The sequence below is a fragment of the Anomalospiza imberbis genome, chromosome 10 (genome assembly GCF_031753505.1).
Source record: "Anomalospiza imberbis isolate Cuckoo-Finch-1a 21T00152 chromosome 10, ASM3175350v1, whole genome shotgun sequence".
Classification (NCBI taxonomy): Eukaryota; Metazoa; Chordata; class Aves; order Passeriformes; family Viduidae; genus Anomalospiza; species Anomalospiza imberbis.
Genome location: NC_089690.1, coordinates 14,786,675 through 14,799,609, shown reverse-complemented (window position 1 = coordinate 14,799,609; position 12,935 = coordinate 14,786,675). Strand labels below are relative to the sequence as shown.

At 36.5% G+C, this 12,935-nt stretch overlaps 1 protein-coding gene across 4 annotated transcripts in view; it reads left to right on the top strand.

Annotated features, from left to right (window-relative positions):
• Window positions 1-12,935, top strand: part of U2SURP (U2 snRNP associated SURP domain containing) — a 42,847-nt gene that overhangs the window by 9,253 nt on the left and 20,659 nt on the right. The window contains exons 3-16 of one of the 4 annotated variants that reach the window (XM_068200851.1): window positions 45-143; window positions 1,226-1,340; window positions 1,736-1,869; window positions 3,047-3,088; window positions 3,866-3,933; window positions 5,224-5,318; window positions 5,402-5,437; window positions 5,538-5,620; window positions 5,990-6,155; window positions 6,559-6,770; window positions 7,712-7,755; window positions 11,007-11,111; window positions 12,299-12,365; window positions 12,458-12,621. In XM_068200851.1, the coding sequence (XP_068056952.1) occupies window positions 45-143; window positions 1,226-1,340; window positions 1,736-1,869; window positions 3,047-3,088; window positions 3,866-3,933; window positions 5,224-5,318; window positions 5,402-5,437; window positions 5,538-5,620; window positions 5,990-6,155; window positions 6,559-6,770; window positions 7,712-7,755; window positions 11,007-11,111; window positions 12,299-12,365; window positions 12,458-12,621 (1,430 nt within the window). Of the gene's footprint in view, window positions 1-44; window positions 144-1,225; window positions 1,341-1,735; window positions 1,870-3,046; window positions 3,089-3,865; window positions 3,934-5,223; window positions 5,319-5,401; window positions 5,438-5,537; window positions 5,621-5,989; window positions 6,156-6,558; window positions 6,771-7,711; window positions 7,756-11,006; window positions 11,112-12,298; window positions 12,366-12,457; window positions 12,622-12,935 lie in introns of those variants that run through there. The other 3 variants (XM_068200853.1, XM_068200852.1, XM_068200854.1) reach the window with 3 other exon arrangements.

Sequence of the window (12,935 nt, the reverse complement as noted above, 5' to 3'; positions counted from 1 at the left end):
GTTTTGTAAACAGTTTGATGTGTGTTTTCTTACTTCCTTTGCAGCCTCTAATGGAAAGTAAACTTAAAGCATTCAGTATTGGCAAAATGAGTGCTGCCAAACGGACTCTGAGCAAGAAAGAGCAAGAAGAATTAAAAAAGAAGGTAACAGTATACATACACAATGAAAATTTTACTTTGTATGCAGAGCTGAAATAAATTTGCTTTTAGATTGCAACCAGATATCTTAATTTTGGTAATTGTAGCTCTCCAAGAGTGAAAGTGAATTGTATTTTACTTGTATAATGTATTTTTTGCATCCATGGCATTATGATACAGAGAGGCTTACTCTTTCCTTCTCTGTGAAAAACCAAGTTTTCTGGCTTACTGAAATAGGGGATTACAATAATCCATTGGTGTATTGCTCAGGATGGGGACAGCCATCACCTTAGGTAATTTTCTGTTCTTCCTTTGCTCTCTATCATTGGATTTCAGTTATTGCAAAGACTACCTACCATTTTTGAACTTGTTTCAGTACATGTCCTTGTTAGTTCTGTAAAACATTTTCTTTGTCTAATGACTGTATTGGGAACCCAGACAAACCTTAACATTTGGTACTGCATTTTAGATTACTCAGGAATGACCAAATTTTAGGAAGTAAGTATCTGGTAGTTGGTAAGGTGGAAGTTTTGAAAATTTTGGGGTTTGTACACACAACCCGTACTGTGTTGCAGTGGCTTACCTCCCGCTGGGTTGTTGGAAATACTGGCCTAAAGATCATGGTAGTGCTAAGCCATAGAGCTCAGCTTAAGCCATTGATTTAACTTGTTCTCTTGGAAATACAGTAAGGTGATCCTGTTCTTGATCTCCTTCAGCCACGTGGGTTGATCGTAAAGGCTGAGATGGAATGGGCGCTGTTCTCTCATGCTGAGGTCAACAAAGCTTCAGGCTCATAAGCCTTCGATATGAGCTTTTCTGTTTGGCATCTTTTGAATGTTAAATTGCCATGTAAACTCCTGGAAAGGAACATATTGGAGCACACAGCCTCACTGGCTTTGTGTTTTATGTGCTGTGTTCTACCCACATTTCTCAGAAATGCGAATTATCTAAAATTGAAACTCCTTTGATGCTGTTTGTAGCTTGAACTCTAGAAAATAAAAATGAATGTCACATAGCTAATTTAAGAGTAACTGTCTAGTGAAAGTTGTTCTGTGATGATAGTAAATAGATGAACATTTGCTATGTAGGAGGATGAGAAGGCTGCTGCAGAAATTTATGAAGAATTCCTTGCTGCCTTTGAAGGAAGTGATGGTAATAAAGTGAAAACATTTGTAAGAGGAGGAATCGTAAATGCATCTAAAGGTATAACTAATCTTTTTTTGGAGGTGGTGGGTTCATTTGGCTTTGAGTAAAGAAGAAGATTGGCTTTAAACTGCATTTTAAAATTAATATGTTACATTAGAAGCAGAAAAGAAAACTTGATGCTAAAATTTACTTTATGCTTTGATTGAAGTAAGCAGTGGTGTGATTTGTGCTTTAACCATAGGAAGAAAACATGCTTTGGTTTAGACTACCTAATCCATGTTCTTTTTCTTCATCTCAAAAGATGTTAAATTACATAAAATTTGTATTGTCAGCTTTTTAAAAATGAAATAATGAATTGAATGACCAGGGCTAAAGAACAGCATTCTTTCCAATGAACAGTGTTGTGCAGCATGAGTTAATGTAATTTGCTTTCAACTTGTCTTTAATTTCAGAGGAGCATGAAACAGATGAAAAACGGGGCAAAATCTATAAACCTTCATCACGATTCTCAGATCAAAAAAATCAACCAAGTCAGCCATCTAATGAGAAACCTCCATCCCTCCTAATGATAGAAACCAAGAAGCCTGTAAGTTTCTCACTTGAATCTTACTTAACTCCATCCTGATGTATTTAGAAGTGCTTAGAAAAAGGCAATGAGTTCTTGCAGAGGAGTTTTATCTGCACGTGTCACATCTGAGATAAGGTGGACATTTGGATTTGCCTAAACCTGTAGCAGATATGAAGGTGATGAAATGCAGAGGCCCAGGAGCCCTGTATGTGGCACAATACAGCTGCTGCTGCACTGCCCTTTTATTGTGTTCCTGCTAAGGTGGACAAACTTCTCATGGATATGGATTTAGTGCTTGTTGCAAAGTAATAGCTTCTTTAGACCTGAGAATTTCTGGTTTTAGAAGCAATTCTCAATTTCTAGTGCTACTATCTGTTTTTGATTTTCTTTTTTAACTTGAAACAAAAAAAAATAAATTGACCTTTGTGTTGATCCAAGTTTTTCTTGGTAGGGTTCTTTGAATTTGTTTGTTTGGTTTGGTTTGGTTTTTTTTTGGGGGGGTGGTGAAGTTTAACAAGTTCCTTTAGAAGTCCCTCTTTGAGTTCCAGAACTTGCACAGTTCAGAAGCTGAGCACCTTGTTTTATTTAATTTATTTTGTCTTCTGCATGATTTGATGGAGGTTTTTTTTTTTTTCTTTATTTTGGTTTGGTTTTGGTTTTTTTTAACCAAGTTTGTAATAAAAAGTAATAAAAATATTAGAAATATGAACCAGCAGTCTTCAAGTCAAGTGATAATTGCATATAATTACTGTTACTACTGTGTATGTGTAATGAATGTCTTGGATGTCTTAAAAGTCTTTTAATAGAGCTTACTACAGTTTTAACACTTAAGTGAAACATGTAAGATGCTGCCTGTTAGGGTGGGAACTGAATGTAATGTGATAATTGTGGGCAGTTCCACCATAACCTCCCTCCAGCTTTAAACAAATGTCAGTGTTAGACCAGTGGGGTACTACTGGATGGCAGTTTTGATTTTCTTTGTATGTAAAGCTCTACATATGCAGAAATGAATTGTACCATTTTTTAATTTTTCTGAGCTCTGTTCTGTCATATGCAAGTGTTTGTACTGTAAGACTATTACTGCTTTTCAAATTTTTCATAAATACTCGTGAAGTAATGCAATCAGTTTACTCACTTGCCCTGTCCAATGGTGATTGAAGATAATGAGGTAAAAATGATTTTATTTATTTGGCAGACCCTCCCCAAAAACAAAAACAAACAAACAACTTTGCCTGGGGTGAGTAGGAAGTCCAGTTTTTCCAAAGCTGTAGTGTGTAACACAAGTATTTTGTATGTCTGCCTATTGGAAACGTTTTCATTTAAATTTGATTATATAAAAACAATGTTGTTGAAGATAATATTTCACATGAGTTAGTTAAGGAACATATATTATTGTTTAAAAAAAAGTAGTATTGCAGTATCCATATTCTTCGTTCAAGAGTGTTTTTCATGAGGATCTTGAACTATTTAAAGTAACTGTTTTTTCAGACTGTATTTACATCCAAAGAGAAGCAAGAGAAGGAAATTCTTTTCAAGTAGAATGTTTGTGGATAAAATAATTGAAAATATATATGTAAAATAATTTACATATATATGCACACACATCTATCAAATTAATTAGAGCATGATGGCTTGCTAGGGGTGTAGTCAGCATCCTAGTTTCCAAATGGAACAAAGTGACAAAATACCTCACAGTTATTCTAAATGTGTATGTAGTAGAGAGAGTGTTTGATCACATGTGCTGCATTGTGAGAATGAGAAGTAACAATTTTTTTTTTCAACTATTCTGAATTTTTTATTTTCTAGCTTTGTGTTTGATAGTGCTCAGTCTGAATGTTTTAAGTCTGGTTGTTGTTTTGTTGGTTTTTTTTTTTTCATTTTTTCCTCCTGTAGTTACTTGGTTTGAAAGCTGTGGGTAAAATATGCATGGAAATTTTCTAAAGTTTTGTTACATGATTTTAAATTCTGTTCATTTTGTCTTCTGAAATGTTATTTTATATATCTTTAATTTTAGCCTTTGAAGAAAGGAGAGAAGGAAAAGAAAAAGAGTAATTTGGAACTTTTTAAAGAAGAATTAAAGCAGTAAGTTTGCTAGTTTTTACTGTAGACAAAATCTAAGGTTTTTGCCTTGTTTTACAGACATTATTTAAGATCATTCTTGCTAAGTTGTTCCCCAAGGAAGGTTTTTATTTTTTTCTCCCTCAAATGCTTGTGAAATGGTATAGCTAGTTATCTTAAAGTAACTTAATTAGGCTTAATTACTGCCATTGCTGATGGGCTTGGCCGTTGTTGGGTCCATCTTGGAGCTGGCTGCTGTTGGCTTCATCAGCCATGGGGGAAGCTTCTGGCAGCTTCTCACAGAGGCCACCCCTGTAGCTCCCCACTACCAAAACCTGCCCAGCAAACCCAGTACAGGTGTGTAGCAGAGAGATTGGTGACAGCATGAAATGTCTGTCACTCTTGAAAAGAGTGAGTTTTATCAGTGTTTCTAAACTATATCCAGAGGAATTTGTAGGAGGAGGTCGAGCTTTTGTATAACGCAGAAATAAGAGTTGTAATTCAAGTCTAGAGACTTCAACTTGCATAGTATTAAAAGCGAGGTGGATAATGCTTGAAAAAGCAGATTGTTTCACTTCCATATGTGTTGTAATTTAACAAAGAGCAGCACATGTATTGAGTGCGGCTGGATGCCATATATTTATCCTGATGGTAGTGGTGGAAAACGAATGTCTATGCTTTAGAAAGCAGTAGGTACAACATTCTAAACCCATATGTGGCCTTTGTGAGGAGTGTCTGAGCCTCACTGCTGCATGTTCCTTAGTTGGTGTAAAGGAGTTGAAGAGACAGCCTTTTGTTCCTGGGATTCAGTATCTTCATATCAAGATTTAAGGCCAGACTGCAGGGAACCAAATAGTTGAGTGCTGTCCTTAGAGTTAGAAACTGAGATGAAATCCAGTTTATTCTGGAAATAAACCACACATGTGGGTGTGCCTCTGAGAAAGGCTTAGAAAAGCAGGAAGGATAAGTAGACACTGAGGAGTTGTGTGCATCTTGAAAAGTCACCTGAGTGGTCTGCGGATCTCTGCCAGTTGGATGTGGAATTGAAGTCACTTTTTCAGAGCACAGTTCTTATTTCCAATTTTGTTTGAGAATGAAATACCCTGTCAATATGAATGGGGAAGCATGCAGCTGGAATAATTCTGGTAGATATATTCCAGTTGATGAAGCAGAAGTTCAGACATTTGGCAATTTGGAAGTTCTAACAAACTCATTGTTTCATATTAAAAATTCTCATAATTGTCACTTCAAAATTTTAGAATAAAAACTTCAGAATGGTTTTAATTTGTTGCTCACTTTAAACTTGCTTCTTAGAATCCAAGAGGAGCGTGATGAAAGGCACAAAACAAAAGGTAGATTGAGTCGTTTTGAACCACCCCAGTCTGATTCAGATGGGCAGCGGCGTTCAAGTAAGTAGATGTTATTTTTTATGCTAGTCTGGGCTACAAGATTTGTAGACTAAATTGTGCATATTTTTCTTCTCTGTATTCAGTGGATGCTCCTTCAAGAAGAAACAGATCATCTGGTGGTAATACAGATTCTTTTCTTATTCAATTTAATGTTGTAATTTAAATGCATAGCAGGGATTATGACTTCTTTTTTTTGTCTGGTTTTTTCCTTAATTTTAGTACTGGATGATTATGCACCAGGGTCACATGATGTTGGAGATCCAAGCACAACAAATTTGTATCTGGGAAACATCAATCCTCAGGTAAGTTTGGAGCCAAGGAGTGCAGTGTTGGCATGGTTGGGCCCAGACAATATTTTTTTGCAATATTCATTGGAATAAGTGCTCTGAACATAATGCTGAAAAGTTAAGGTTTAGACTACCAATCTCTAGCTCAGTTAAAATTCTTTTTCCATTGATATCCCTAAGCAAGGTGGATCATGTCTCAAACATTTGAGTGTGCAGTTTTTTAGATTCTTGTTTCTGCAGTAGATTGCATTGGGGGGCTATCAACGAAGTGGTGTTATGTCAAGAAACTAAAAAAATGAAAATTTTGACATTTGGACAGTAATGTGAACAACTGTCACAGAAATACAGTGGCAAAATGTTAATTTTTACCTCTTTTTCATGTAGATGAATGAAGAGATGTTATGTCAAGAATTTGGCCGCTTTGGACCATTAGCGAGTGTTAAAATTATGTGGCCGAGAACTGATGAAGAAAGAGCAAGAGAAAGAAATTGTGGCTTTGTTGCCTTTATGAACAGAAGAGATGCTGAAAGAGCATTGAAGAATTTAAATGGTAAACAGATTTCTCAGTTCTTTGCAGACTTAGGACATTTTCATGTTGTTTTATCAGACAAGTGAGATGTATTCTGTAACTCCAGTAGATACCAGGCTGGCAATGAGTTTACCCTTGACTATTCTACTGGCAACTGAATGTTGTCAAACAATAGTAATTGTGTACTGTTGTGTCCTGACGACAGACATTTGGGGGAAGACTAATAAAACATTTTGTGTAATAGGCCTTCATTTGCCTATGTTGTAGTCTGATAGATGTAATAACCGTAATCAGCAATGTAAGCAAAAGTTAAAACGGTGGCAGGCAAACCTAAATGTTGCACTGAACAAGGAGAAATCCCAAGTGATGCAGAACCAGTTTATAACATCATGGTAATGGAGGTTTTTTTCTTTCACTTTTTCAGGCAAGATGATTATGTCTTTTGAAATGAAGCTGGGCTGGGGCAAAGCTGTACCTATACCACCGCATCCAATCTACATTCCGCCTTCCATGATGGAGCACACCCTGCCGCCGCCCCCGTCAGGACTGCCTTTCAATGCCCAGCCTAGGGAGAGGTTGAAGAATCCTAATGCTCCAATGTTGCCACCACCAAAAAACAAGGAAGATTTTGAGAAGGTAACTTACAGTACCCTGGGCCGTATGTCATTGTTAAGTACTACATCTGTGATAGTATTTCAATGGCTTCATAGATTTGCATTGTTCAGGCTGACTTTGGCAGCCCTTAGTCTGCAAATTCTCTGGCTCCCTGCTGTAGCCCAAGGGAACCTACTTAATTCCTGAAGCTCTGTTTCATGTCTGTGTTAGGGTACAATATATTGGCTCTTGTTTAATTTAGTGCTGCTTAAAATCTGGCTATGATTTTCCCCCTCCAGGCTCCCTGGATTTTTTTCTCCTACGTCCCCCCCTTTTCTTGGCTGCCAAATTGCAGTATCTAAATTGTTTTCCTTATAGAAAATCCTGCATTTTAATTTGGGTAGCATTATTTTTACCCTAGAAGAGTTGATGTATTTTGTGTAGAAGGTAATTAATCTGGACATTGAGTAAGTATTTTATGCTACTTATGGAGTCAGTTTTCAAACTTTTCTTTTTGTGGAATATTACCTGGTAAAAGGGTAAGTATCTTGAAATCACAAACCAACTTGATTTACATTTGTAAGAATTTATTGATTCTTTGAATGACACTTAAATGTCAGGGCTGTTTTTTGTAAGACTTGGGAATAAAGTAATACCAATGTGATCCAAGTCAAATAGTTTAGAATCTTTTGATAAACGTAAGAACTCCTTTCTTATATATTCAGCATAGTTCCTATTCAGTGCCTCAATGTACATTCTGACAGGAATGTTCTGATACTTTGCAATTAGTGAACCTTCATGGTTCACTGACACAACCATTTGAATTTTGTGTAATTGCTTAGCTATAACTTCACAGCAGTGATTGCCTGCAAAGTTTGTGATAGATGTGTAGTATTTTCATTGCATATGTATATTTTTGCTTGTTACTTGTTAACAATACTCACATATTCTATGTTTATTATCTGATGTGACTTCATATACAGACTCTGTCGCAAGCCATAGTCAAAGTGGTTATCCCAACAGAAAGGTACATGTTTTTCTTTATTATTACTGATCTAAATATAGAAAATTTCCCCTTCGGAATTTTAAAGAAAAATGGTGATGTTGTGGAAAAGGTAATGGCTTGACTGAGCAATGGTTATTTTATAACACTTAAAAGTAATGTGTGTGGTTTACAGTTTAACTATTCTTGTCTTATTAACTGCTTTTTTAAAGTGAGGGTAGCCTTAAGTAATTATCTTTGGCATTTCATTTGAGCACTAGAGATAGATGCAGGGTAATTTTGTGAGTGAACACTAGGGTGAAACACTGTCTTACAGATGCAGCATAAGTCCTGACATAAGCCTCTGCATATAGGGATGCAGCTGTGGGTTTTTTTCTTTTTTCTTTTCCTTTTTTTTTTTCTAACTTTCTTTTTTTTTCCCCCTTTTTTTTTTTTTTGGCTTGTACATTTTATAATCAGTTCAGTTGAAAATCACTTTTGATTTCTGCTAATTTTTTAAATGTAGCACTTAATAATTTTTGTCACTGAAAAAGATACTTTTTGTATTATTACAATGATATTTTTCCATTTTGGTCCCCATCACTGTTCCTACCTTCAAGCTAGTCTAGGTATACTCTTGCTCAGTTAAGCTAAAGCCTTTTCCCGAACATAGGAACACAACACTGTTTTAAAAGTAAAGAAGCCCAAAAGATTACCAAATTCTCTTTGACATTGGCCTTGGTGAGCAACACCAGCTGAACTGTCTGCGGCAGCGGGGGACCAGGAAAACATCATGGGATGGATTGGGAAAGTATACAGTTTTTGACCAGACATTGGTACGATCGGCTCCAATAAATGTGGTTTTATTATAACTGAAAAACCTTTTTTTGTTGGCCAACTTAAGCTAAATGACGTTATAAAATAATGCACTATCGGTTTTTTACTACACTGTCTTAATTGTCACAAAGTCCCTTTTTTCTTTTTTTCGCGTGGGGGGAGGGGGCAGAAGGAGATTTGTGAAGCTGGTTATAGTGCATTACCAAACTTGTCAGTACATGCTCCAATGTACTGTATTTTTGATGGAATTTTAGAGCGGTACAATTTTTGTTGGGTAGAAACTTGAATAATTGGGGTGACCAACCAGGAGGAGTCTTGATATGAGAAACATATTGAGTAGTAGAACAAGTACTTGTAAAACTGTACAGTGCTCACAGAGTAGCTGTCAGAGAAAAAATTTTATTTTTCCATGTCCATTTTATTTACTGTAGCATTTTAAAAGCCTGTATGATAAGAACTCATGTTAAATGAATTGTATTTGAAAATACTTCTAATAATTCTTTTCCTGATGATTTTGGAAGTTGCCAATGACAATTGCTAAGATAATTTATTACTCAGTGCATCCAATCATGCAAAAATTTTGACTGACTTCAGTGGGATAATACGTTTAATTATTCTCCTTTAATTAAAAATTTTCAATACTATTCTTAACATCTCTTTCTCCTTAGTAAACAGCAAACCTTGAGTATGTATAATCAGTTATTTTTTCTGAAAAATTCACTTCCAAGTAGTCACATCTTACATGCCAAAATGCCTGTAACAACCTCTTTCAGATATGGGATGAGCTGAATCTATTTTCATACGTCGGAGGTCTCATGAAGCAGATGTTCTTGTTCAAACATAAGCTGCTCTTACACAACTTGATTTTACTTGATGGAAGAAAAATTAGATGAAAACCAATGATGATTTGCAGGAAGCCAGAAGTGATCACACTGGATTTGCCTTAAAATAAATGAATGCTGTAATAGCTCCGAGGCTTGAAAGCTATTGTAGATTTCTTTCTTGCTGACGCTTTCAAATACAGTTCATATAACAAGAAGAGTCTGGCTGTTTAGACTTTCAGAATGCTGCTGTAAATAAAATGGCTACAGAATTGTTGAAACTATGTCCTCTTTGCAGTGTTTCTGGGATTATAAAAAACAGACAGGAAAATTGAACTGGTAACTGTTTGATTTTATTTGTGTAATATTTGAGGCAAATATAGATTCAGTGCTAGATGGCTTAAAAGAGCACTTGCAGATGGCCAGGGTGGGACTCTATTACTATTCTATTATTACTATTTTTTAAGTTGATTTTTTTTTATCTAGTACATTATATCTTTGGGAGAACTTGGAATGCTTATGGTAGAAAATAGTCACCTCATTGCTAAGAAGTGGTAGAAAATTCTTCAACTTTACAATGTAGCATTTATGGAATTTTAGTCATTAAAAAAGTGCTATATGGAAATCTAATGAATTACATGTAAAAACCCAATATTCATTTGTTGCATCTAAGAAAATAAATTTAAAAATGCAAAAATCTGTATTTTTTTTGGCTTGCATCACATTCAAAGGACACGTGCTGTGAAGCTTTTGCTATATGTAGGCAATCTATTTTAAAACCTCAGGACTCTGTTTCCATAAAAGCCCAAAGTGGTGGAAACTGGTTATCACTATTTTTGATAAAGCTTTTCTGACTGTCTCCTGTTAGCATGCTTAGAAGTGACTGCATTGAAAAATGTGCACTTCACATCCACTTCTTGCCTGTCTCAGGATGTAGTGCTGAATGAAGAGATACAGATTTTTATATTTTTTTAATTGTGATTTAGTTCTGTTGTGTGGCTGAGGGAGGGAACATGGGATGGTATGACACAAAAGAGTGGACAGTTTTGTTCTATGCCAGTAGTCAAGTCTTGACCAAAAAGAGATGATCTAAATTTAATAAATATATTGCCTGGTTTTGCATCAAGAAGGCTACTTGCTTTTCCTTTCATACTTGAATAGTTTGAAAGCTGAATTCAGATTCTATTGAACATTCAGAAGTGTGTGTGTTTTATTTTGAGTAAAATATTCAGCCACTTGTTCCCCTGTGGAACTTCAGCTAACACTTCAGTCTTACTTCTAGACAATGTAGACGAGGGCTTAGTTTTTGATAGCTAATTGTACTTTGGTGTTCAGGTGCCCATATTTGTGTGTCAGGTTTCTGCTAAGCAAGACATGGTTGTAGGCTAAGCCATGGAAATTTAGGAAGGAGGTCTCTTAAATTCTTACTCCACCACTGCTAGGCATGGTTTGATTTTTAGAATGCCCGTGTCTGTGATGCACAGCTATAATATGTTCCATGTTGCCTTACCTTTTATACAGATTTCTTAACAATACAGCAAAATAATCTCCTGCACAGTTGTAGTATCTTAGGTGGAGTGTAGTTTTATATAGTGTTAGGTCTGAATCAATTTTTCTTTAACTGTGTTGTTGTTGTAGGAATTTGCTCGCTTTGATACATCGAATGATAGAGTTTGTGGTTCGGGAAGGGCCCATGTTCGAAGCCATGATCATGAACCGCGAAATCAACAACCCAATGTTCAGGTGCTTATTACATTGCTTCACTTGCAAATATCACCAGCTGTTCACTGCTGTTAATATTCTGCATTCTTGAAATACTAACAAGACTGACTTTTGCTGCGTCTATCTTTATGTGCAGATGCAAACTTTACAAATTGCACCTGTGGCTGTACTATCCTTTTATAAGGAAGAACACACTTTTATTCCAGTTGTTACTAATGTATACATATAAATAAGTAAAGCAGTGCACACACACACAATGCAATACATTTCTATATATTTAAATAAATGCCATTTAACACATACTCTTTTGAGGGATCCACAATCAGTGGAAGCAGTAGCATACGGTTTAAAATAAGAAAAAAATCCCCCTCCTCCCCCGAACAGGCAAACTCAATGTGAAGTCCACTCTTCCTGGAGTGTATGTTTTAACCTTTAGCAAGAGCTGGGATTAATTTTTCTTCTATGTCCATTATAATAGAATTACACTTCAGCTGACATAGGGAAGTTTTGAGAATTTTGAGCGCTTGTCCTTAATGGAATAAAAAAGGACCAGTTTCCAAATTTCTTTTGAAATGCAGTCTCTCAAAAAAAGTTTTTCAGGGAAGTCCTAAATGACTTTTTAGTAGTGTTTTATTTACAGTAAGTTTGAAGTGCTTCATTATGATTTTTATATGCAAAGTGAGAAAGTAGGCAGGTGAAAATATCCTGGCCATTAAAAATGGGCTACTTGTCCCCCGCATCCTCCATCAGATGTTGCCAGTGTTCTGCCAGACAGTTTACTGGTGGAAAACTTCAGGTCATTCAGTATTTGATGACCTCACTATGCAACTGCAAGCTCCTGCATCACTTGTGCTGAGGCTGCAGTTGCTCCTATAGTGACAGCTGATTCTTCTGCTTTGCTGTGAGGTTGCACAGTTGTTCTTTCTGACCCTGTTCTGCTCTTGAGTTCTGAGCAGTGCTGTGCCTTTGGGGAGCTCTGCTCTCTGCAGATTGCATGTGTGTGTGTGCAGGAGTGTGTGGAGCAGTTGCACGTGTTCTGCCTGGCTGTGCTGTGGGCGTACATGATTGTAGCTCCCTGTGTTTTCTCTGCAGCTGAGGTGGGATTCTGAACAGGGTTGGGCTGGGGTTTGTTTAATTGCTTCCTTTAAATTAGTGTCAGTTCAAGATTTGTAATATGCTCTGTGTCTTTCCTTTGCTGTTTGGTTTAGGTTTTTATTTGAAAACCAGACTCCAGCCCATGTGTATTATAGATGGAAGCTTTATTCAATTCTTCAGGCAAGTAGAATTTTAGTGATAGTTCATAACTTTAAGCATAGTGAAGTAAAATAACACCAAAGTAAAAATACTTGTGGTTTTTTTTTTCATAGGGGGATGCGCCAACCAAGTGGAGGACAGAAGATTTCCGTATGTTCAAAAATGGATCCTTCTGGAGGCCACCACCATTGAATCCATACTTGCATGGGATGTCAGAAGAGCAAGAAGCGGAAGCGTTTGTGGAGGAACCGAACAAGAAGGGTGCACTAAAGGAAGAGTATGTCCCACCATTGATGGATGGTGCTGCCTTGATAGCTGGTCTGCCTGTGTTTGCCCATTGTGTTTTTGTAGCGCTAATGTGTCATCCCCTAAGTTGTCATACTTGTCTTACTATTATGTACGTGTCTGAGTAAGTGTCTCTTCGTCTCAGTGCTTCTGATCATACTTGCTGCTAAATACATTTTTGATTTGGTTAGATTTGTCATCACTGAACCTTTCATTCCAATGTTACTAACCCTTAATTTGAAAGGGGTTAGGAAGATGAGAGTTTTTCCCCCATTTTCTGCTGCTGTCTGTAGCTGAGGATATGTA